The sequence below is a fragment of the Gymnodraco acuticeps genome, unplaced genomic scaffold (genome assembly GCF_902827175.1).
Source record: "Gymnodraco acuticeps unplaced genomic scaffold, fGymAcu1.1, whole genome shotgun sequence".
Classification (NCBI taxonomy): domain Eukaryota; kingdom Metazoa; phylum Chordata; class Actinopteri; order Perciformes; family Bathydraconidae; genus Gymnodraco; species Gymnodraco acuticeps.
Genome location: NW_022992339.1, coordinates 939,728 through 949,242, shown reverse-complemented (window position 1 = coordinate 949,242; position 9,515 = coordinate 939,728). Strand labels below are relative to the sequence as shown.

The 9,515-nt window shown below is 42.1% G+C and overlaps 1 protein-coding gene across 1 annotated transcript in view; it reads right to left on the bottom strand.

Moving 5' to 3' along the window:
• The window catches only part of prkcz (protein kinase C, zeta), a gene marked incomplete at its 3' end in the record, with an annotated part of 137,223 nt that extends 132,104 nt beyond the window's left edge, over positions 1-5,119 (bottom strand). Inside the window, 1 exon segment of the mRNA XM_034208691.1 lies at positions 4,868-5,119. Within this exon segment, the coding sequence (XP_034064582.1) occupies positions 4,868-4,944 (77 nt within the window).
• Between the last annotated feature and the right edge of the window lie 4,396 nt (positions 5,120-9,515).

Here is a 9,515-nt window from a genome sequence, read left to right as displayed (position 1 = left end):
CAAGGGATTTCAATCACAGGGAATTAGACATATTATATGTCAATGTTTTACATTGTGAGATATGAGGATGCTTAGTGTATTCCTGCACTTAGTGGCATGTTGAAGTGTGCAATGATTGGTTAATCAGTCGTTCTGCAGGAAGTTATTGATCAGATCTATATTTGATGAATCTTTGAACTTGTTTTTCATGATGCAAAGTGTGCTAACTACAGCACTAATTAAAGCAATCCATTCTTATACTGGATTGTCACAGATATAACTTCAACTCAGCAGATAAATAAGAAATCTAAAAATAATGCTGTTGATATTATTTGGAAACAGTGTCCCAATCACATACGCTATCTTCCAGAGAACAATGACAAGTTGATGTTAAAAAGAATACATTTGGCTAATTTTAGGTTTATATTTGTATTTTGTGCAGGCTTTTCAAAAGATACTTCACTGTTCTAATACTGTCAGCACCTCTGTTCACCCTCAGTCTGCTCTGATTGGTTAGCTGGCCGGCTCTGTTGTGATTGGCCTACCGCTTAGAGATGTATATCACGTCCATGTTTTGGAGCACTAGACAATAGAAACGCAAGTGTTAAATAGTGATGTCACTGTGTTACCAAAGTAAACCATACATCTTTCAATTCATTTTGACGGGCATACCTTAAATAACATTCGGTGGCATTATTACATCTCTGTCAGTTAAGAGCTTTTTCAGTTGTCACCAGGGCGTCTCAATCGTGAGCATGTGGAACACTTGGCATGGAGCATTACAGATAGTGGAGCTGTGGGCACTCCTTCAAGGACAAAGGTAACACTTCTAAATGAGTTCAGATAAGTGTGAGGTTATAAAGGATTTGGTTTATAAAATATGAATTTAAAATGCAATAAAGCAGTGACATGTCATTAATCATGATATGGCCCAGATCAACAACCTTATAAGCACACAGCTTAAGAAACAAGACGACACGGCACATTTGCTCATGCTACTTCCAATAAAACAATGTTGTTGTCATTCCAGAATGGGAAGACATTGTCTGTCCCACCAGTGACATTTCAAACATGCCATGCCCAAAAGGCTCAAACATGCACTTGTTGTGTTAAATATGCATGTCCTTAAAGAAAATGTAAATACAGTTGCATGTCAAATGAACATTTCAAATAGGCTTTATATTGACTTGTTTTGCAATGACTGTATTGTGTGGATATATGCCTAATGATAATCAAAGGAATGTGTTCAATCATAAACAGTCATTTTCCACTGAAGGTGTGTCCCTCAAGATGCAACAATTAACCCTTTTTCTAAACACTTAACGAAACACAACTTGGGTTGGATCAAGAGGTTAATAGAACTGTTTTCACTAGATTTCTATTGATTTCAAAGTGCTAGCCCACCATCAAGTGCCGTTGGAAAGCAACAAATAAAACATCTAATAAACAAATATGTACCATTGATGCTTGAGCTGGCGAAATCCATTTTTGTGATGGTTCACCAGCTGTTTCTCTCAAATAGAGAACAGGAAACTAGAAAATAAAGCAGGTGTGTCCAAACTACGGCCCGGGGGCCAACTGCGGCCCATTGTCCACTCTGAACAGGCCCTCAGCAAATTCTAAAAGTATAATGGAAAATGGCCACACCTGAAACTTTTACTTTTCTTATATTGTACTTCTTAAATATATATACAGTGTTTCCCACAGATATGAAATATACTTGGGCGGGTGGTGGCAAGGGGGGGGGGGGGGTGCGCGAATAAAAAAAAAAGTTTTAACAACATTATTTATTGACTTTTCATTCCGGTATAATCATTTTGCGCAAAGATGGCACTGTTTGTCAGAGCACTTCATCCTTCTGGGATTTCATGAAGAACAGCTCCAACGCCTGTGTGTATGGGAATGCCTCTGGTGCTGGTCCATTAACTGCCAGTGTTTCCCACAGATCTGAAATATACTTTGGGGGGTGGTGGTAGCGGGGGGGGGTTGAGGTGACGTGCAACAACATTAACCTTTCTGTTGGTCGCTTGTTAGCAGACCCTTCACGCGATGGCAGAGCGAACAGGTACAGGCAGGGCCCATAGTGATAGCCCTATAGTTTAAATCTACTACCCACACATGAACATATGGAAATGGGTTACTATTTAAAAAAATAAATGTATTTATAAATGTATTTAGGAACCTATCCATGTGATTTTTAGTGAGGGTCGACCTCAAATCCTCTAGGGGGGTCCAGGGGCATGCCCCCCCGGTAAGATTTTATTTTTTATTTTGGAGTTAAATGCATCAATCTGGGGCATTTTGAGGGAAAAATAAAGAGACTAGATCTATGGAAACACCTATATTTAACAGAACTGTATACATTTCAATAATCATAAAATCAAGGCCATAACCAATAACATACCATTTCCAATATGAAAAAAACACTGAAACTTGTTTATTAATTTAGTTTTGGTTCATTTATAGTTGTGAGTGTGTCTGTGCTCCTGAATCAGCCTCTCCTGTCTCCCTCCTCTCCCCCCTCTCCATCCTCTCCCCCTGCTCCTCTTTGAGGCAGCAGCAAAGACTAGTTTTCTCTCAACAAGTTTTAAAAGTGTATCTTACCTTTTTTCACCTAGTTAACTTTTTATTTATTTATTCATGCATATTTTACTAATCACATTACATTTCATTTAGCTGACGCTTTTATCCAAAGCGACTTATAATGACCGATTACAGGGACATTCTCCCTGGAGTAACTAAGGGCTAAGTGCCTTACTCAAGGGCACACTAGTGGTGGTGTTCCTGGCGGGATTTGAACTCACAGCCTTCCGATCTTCAGCCCACCTCACTATCCATTAGACCAGTGGTTCTCAAACTTTTTCTGTCAGGCCCCCCCTTTGGAGAAAAAAAAAGTCGGGCCCCCCCCCCCAACACAAATAGTCAGGCTCAGTGGCGGCGCCAGAGATTTCTTTTGGGGGTGCTGTGGGGTAGCTTGACGTTTCATAGAGGGTGCTCAAACATTTAGGGTTTCCCATTAATGTACCGGGCGCTACAGTGGAATGTTCTACTGCAACACTCTCCACGCATACACACAGTGTACCCGCAACTGTTACAATGAAGGCTCAATAATCAGCTCACGGCATATAGGTGTAAGCAGGGGTAAAGTGCTATTTTTATAGGTGGTGTGTGGACCTCACATAGGGGGTCCGGGGGCAAGCTCCCCCGGGAAGATTTATTTTTAAATATTGAAGTTAAAAGCATCAATCTGGTGCACTTTGAGAGCAAAATGAAGAGATCTACAGTATGGATACATCTCTCAACACAGAACTGTAAACAGATTTACTATTTCTTTATGGATATTTTACAAATCACTCCCCTTTTAAACGTTATACATTTTTTAATGTCATATAGTATTTCATAATTGTTTTTAATTTATTTATATTAATGGTGACCAAAACGTTTGAGACCCACTGAGATAACACTGAGAGAGTCCTTTAGCTCACTGAGTCTCTCAGTCTGACAGGAGAGGACTCTCCTCCACTTTGTTGTTGAAAAAACTCCTTATATCCGTTAGCGTAGCTCGCTAGCACCAGAAGCTAACAACAACGATCTCCGGTACCGGTGCACTCTCTCTCTCTCTCTCGCTCGCGCACACACACAAAATGGCTCGTTCCACACACACACAGAGCCGAGCTTTAATGAAACACAGACACCCAGACGTAATAGTACTGTGCTGTATCATATTATTTTCAAATCAATAATTTTTCAAAATATGATTTTTATTTTATTTTATTTAAAATATAAATTATTTTTTTTAATAACCATTTTTTCTCCTGGTCTCTCGCGCCCCCCCCCTGTCATGCCTCTGCGCCCACCTGGGGGGGCGCGCCCCCCACTTTGAGAACCACTGCATTAGACCAATCACTACCCGCTCAAATGGAAATATGTGTTTACATAAATGGTGACCACACCGTTTGAGACCCACTGAGAACTTAGACTAAGTTAACTATCTAAACACTCAGAGAGTCCTTTACCTCACCTGAGCTGAGGTTTATCCCGAGCTTGAATGACACACAGAGACCAATCAAGGGCTTTGATTTATGATCTGTATGACAGTGGCCATGTCGGCAGGCCACATCATGTGGACAGCCAGTCACCCTGTGTGAGGCAAGCCACTTAACAGGCCAGAAGGAGGCGAGATCAGAGCAAGGGAGCGAGGGATCATTATCTACAAGTTAATCGATCGCAGATGGCGTCGTGGTCACGGACGAATAAAAAATATATATTAAAAAAAAAAAATTATAAAAAAAAAAAAAAAAAAACTAAATGGGTCGCGAAATATACTTGGGCGGCCGTTAATATACCTGGGCGGCCCGCCCAAGTATAGTCTATGTGTGGGAAACCCTGATATATATGTGTGTAAACAGATATTACACGGTATAATGAATGTGTCGGTCAATTAAAGTTGATAATACTTTCTAACACATTTTAATAATAATAAATCACTTATTTATATAACCAGCTTGAAATATACCCCTTATTATAAGCAATCTGAGGCTCCTGTTGTAAGGGATCAGCTGCCAACACTTTGTGTAACAGAATAAATGAAACCCTCTGGAGCCCTTCGTATGTTTTTCGAGTGGCCCTCAGTGAGAAAAAAGTTTGGACACCTCTGAAAATAAAGGGTTTATTATTCAAAAGCTTTGACGTCTAAATGTCCTACAATTCCGATATGACTCAATTACTTTCATTGTAATTGTTCTGACTATGCCTACTACAGGTGAGTGACAGTGCAGAGAGCAGAGTCACTGGCTGACCCTACCTCACTGTACTCCCCCTCCCACAGACACACACACAAACAGGTGTTCCCCTCTCACCGTATATAGCATTTTAACAGGCTACTTACCCACTGTAGTGAGCTTTAATTTTCACAAACTCCGAGTCCAGCTCCATGATGGATCCGTTAGGCGCTAGCATATGCATGTTAAAGTCTGGTGTAACGTTACCTCACAACTAGCCCAACGTTACCCAAACAGGCCCAAACTAGCTGTGTCACCCCAGCAGGTCGGAAGACAAAGGTTCCACTTTACATTACACCGCCGGGAGCAAAGTTTCTGACCTGGAAAGAAAAGTTGTCCTGCTTCTAGGAAGTTCTGTTTAGTCAACGATAAGAAGCTTCTCTGGAGGAGGGGTTGTCAATACCGCATTATAACATTGTCATTTCCGGGAGTTGTGTTTCAAAATAAAATGAATATAGCAAAGGTACGGTCTACTGGGATAAAGGATGAAAGTAGAGCTTTTATTCTGAAGGTGAAACCTCACAACTCGTCATCGCGGCCGGATAAACTCTGTCTAGCTTGACACTGTGTTTTATGGCTCACTATGGTTACCTTACCGGAATCCAAATTCACCTGTCCCATTGTTTCTACAAATAATATTAATGTAAAAAATATGCTGGTAGATGGTAACATAGTCCAGAGCGATTATATATTAAATGTATTGAAGTTAGTCCAATGGTAGGCCTATATATGTAGGTAAACTGTCTCTACCCGAGACGAGTGACCTTCTTCATGGAATATTTGATCTCTCTTATTGTAATGTCCTGATCATAATCCAGCGCGAGAAATCGGCGTCTTTTCCATTCACTGAAATAATGTATTGATATTACGTCAACAAGTGTTGAACACTGTATATAATGTAATGGGGACAACGTTGTGACATGTGCTGTCATAAATGAGAAAAACCACAAAAACAAATCAAACATGTCATGAAGATATTTCATGGATCCAAGGAGGCCTGCTCCCCACTTCAATAATGCAGCTGTTGAGCGCCCTCTGCTGGTGGATTACTAAACAACCTTAGGAGAGATAGTCATTTACCATTCAAACACATTTCCTTGGTAAAGGCAGGAGGCTGTGGTGTATTGCATTACGTCACGTGTCAGTGTCACCCACCTGAACAAGTGTGAACCTCAGGTTTGATATAGACCAGCCTATAATGAGAAGTATGTGAATGTCAAACAATGTGAACATTCTAAGCCAGGGGTCACCAACCTTTTTTAGGATGAGAGCTACTTTCAAAAAATAAAACAAGTCGAGGGCTACTTTTACTCCTCTTTTTTGTTTTTTTGCAGTGTATATATTTAGCACATTTTAACATTATTATATGCTTACCTTTAACCTTCGTGTGCTGTTTGGGTCTGTGGGACCCGTTTTCAGTGTTTACTAAAAGAAAATGTATGCAATCTAATTATTTTTAACCTGCTTTATTTGGGGGTGGACCTCACATCCTCTAGGGGGGTCCGGGGGCATGCACCCCCAAGAAGATTTGTTTTTAAATGTTGACGTGAAATGCATCAATCTGTTGCACTTTGAGAGCTGTATCCATAAATTCATTTTGCTCTCAAACACTCCATCCAATGATCTTTAGAATATGATCACAACCAATAACAAATCGTTTGGCCAAATGCCTTAGTAAACAGATGGGTCTTGAGGGCCCTTTTGAAGGCGTCAAGCGTGGGGATGTTGCGGATCTCCGCAGGGAGAGCGTTCCATATGATCACAACAAATAACAACTCATTTAAACTTTTTTATTCTTATCTTATGTTACATAGTTAGCATTCTTTCTTTCTATTTATGCATATTTTACTAATCACTCCCCTTTTAAACTGCTTTTTGTTTTTTTTACTGTCCTATAGTAGCCTACACATTGGAATGATTTCTTACTTTATATTTTACAACTAGGCTATATTGAATAGATAAAGGTGTGCTCTCTCTAGCTCTCTCTCTCTCTCTCTCTCGCTTTCTCTGTGTCTGACTCGCTCACAGAGGCTGTGTGCTCCTCCGTGTCGATGACCGCTCGTGTTAAAAAATAATAATAAACATAAGCTATTTGTAAAGTGGGGGAAACAGGATTTCGAAAAGTGGTGGGGACATGTCACATGCCCCCCTGTCACCAGTGGAAATGATGCATGTGTACAGGGCCGCCCCTCCCTACACGCAGGCTGCATTCTTTATTTACCATTCATTCAAGTATGTTATGCCTTTTATCTGCTAATGTACAGGAGGAAGAGTGATAATCTGTCTGTCTAAAAAAACATGGAGCATTTTTTCCCCTTTTATTCATTTTGATGTCAATTTGCACATTTCATGGTGATGCTCAGCCTCTCCCCTTAACTCCTAACAGTCATCGTCATGTCAACCACAACACAGAGAAATACTGATAGTAATGTGTGTGTAGTTGTTGACACATTGCTGACAGAGGGAACTACATTTGAATTCAGATTTAAGAAATATCAGTTTTTGAGCATGTCATAAGCATGTTTTGTCTCGACTATATTACAAAAAATAATATAGTATTTATATTATTGAATTGATTATGATTATTATTATTAGTAGAAGTAGTTTATTTGCATTCATTATATTTTAATCTTTGTGAGGCTAGTATTTGGCAGGAAATGCAGACGTATTCACCTGTAAACGCTTTACCATTTACCTCACTGTATAAAAAAGTAACTGTGTTGATAATAATAATGAACAGGAATTATATTTGCAAAGTAGCCTACTTTGTTTCCAAAAAAAATGTTTTCACTCCTGTCGGTTGGGGGGGACCTCATCTCACAATGTCGCTTGGGGCCCCAAGTTGGCCAGGTGCGGCCCTGCGTGTGTACACAGTAAAACACTGCCCCTCATGTGTTGTATAGCCTGGCACGACTAGGCTGTGTTCAATGGGGCTGATGTGTTGTGTAGATTCTGCCAGAAGGAAAGGTCACACTCCTTATGAAGCGGTGAGGTGCCGCTCCATATTGCTTTTCTTCCTGACTGCAACGCTGGTCCCGCAAATCAAGCAAGAACGTGATCGGTCGATATTCATTGTGGGGGTGGGGGGAGGAGAGGTGTTAGATAGATATAGAGTTATAGTAAGTAGATAGAGTTCGCTATATCCGCGTTCACACCGGAGTACTTTTCCCCATACTTTTCCCGTTTAGTTCCGTTAGTACCCCTTATGTTGCGTTCACACCAAAAAGAGTACTTAGTGCCGGGAACTTTTACCCCCATTTTTAGTGCCTGCTGAGAGGTGGTACTATCCTGGGGGGAAAAAGTGCCCCAGTTCTGATTGGCTGGGTGAATTGCAAACCACGCCCCGTAAAACTGAAAAGTTTTGTGAAGCTGCCATTGTATTTGTGGCATTAGCATTATTAGCATTAGCCCCGCGCACCAACGGAGAGAGAATAACTTATGGCAACACAAAAAAAAACATGGGAGCGGTGGAGATGAGGAGGTGTCGGCGTTCTGGCGATTTACTTGGAAGGCTTCAGTAGAAGCTGCTGTGACTCCCAGCAGCTTCTACTGAAGCCAGTCCCCAACTCTGGGGACTTCCGGCCGGGGACTTCGGGTGGCAGTATACGCCGTAAAGTGGTTTGCGGCCTGCCAGTAAACCCAAAGCAGAAGAAGATGAAGTGACGTCAGCGGCTTCATTTGCGTAATCTTCCCTCAGGTAAAAGTACTCTGTGTGAACGCAATTGGTACTTATGGCGCATTTCCACTGCAGCGGGTAGCCCCGTTTAAGCGTCCTTAATCGTCCTCAAGCGGCCAGGCCAGTTTTTGGTGGCCTTTCCATATAGCGTAGTACCGGCTAGCGGGTACTTTTTCCGGCCCCATAAAATCGTGGTTCTATCAGGCCAGGGCCTGGGCTGAACTAGTGAAGTCAACACTCTCGACTGCTGATTGGTCAGAGAGAATCGTCACAAGATCGCGCGCGAGATCATCCCTAGCATCGCATATATATCTAGAAGCAAGCTTGCAGCATTATTATACACAGCATTTTTGTAAACGGAGGAGCTACAAAAATGGCAATGTCAAAGAAAAGCACACCGTGGTCGACCGAGGAGGTGACGACGTTCCTACATCTCATTGGGGGATGATAAAATCCAGCGGGAGCTGGACGGAACAACTCGAAATGTGAAGCCGATCGCCCCGCCTACACTGCGTTGCTACCCCAGGTCCTAAACTGTAATGGAAATGCGCCACAGCCTCGGACGGCCGGCGAGGCAGCTCGAGGCCTGAGCGAGGACGCTTAGGGACGCTTAAACGGGGCTACCCCGCTGCAGTGGAAATGTGCCATTAGTGCCCTGGGGTAATAAGTGCCGGGGCACTAAGTGCCGGGGCACTAAGTGCCGGCACTAAGTACCGGGGCACTAAGTGCCGGCACTAAGTACTGCAAAGTACGCGGTGTGAACGCGGCTTTTGATTGAGGTTTTGTTTATGCATAGGGCAGATTCTTTTAATTACATTTCCTTTTTTGTTTTGTGTATTTTTTACATTTTGGATTTGCTTGGCGAGCTATTTTTAGAACATGCCCCGCTGGCGACTCACGTTGCCCCTGCGGGCTAAGACGTGCGAGCCTCGCACGGCAGTACGGTATAGTTAGGCCTTGGTAGGCCAGGCTCACTTTATGCTGCGTTTCCATTACAGTTTAGTAGCTGGGGCAGTAACTATGGTAACGCAGTGTAGGCGGAGCCGTGACGTCATCTTCAATACGAAACACAAAACCAA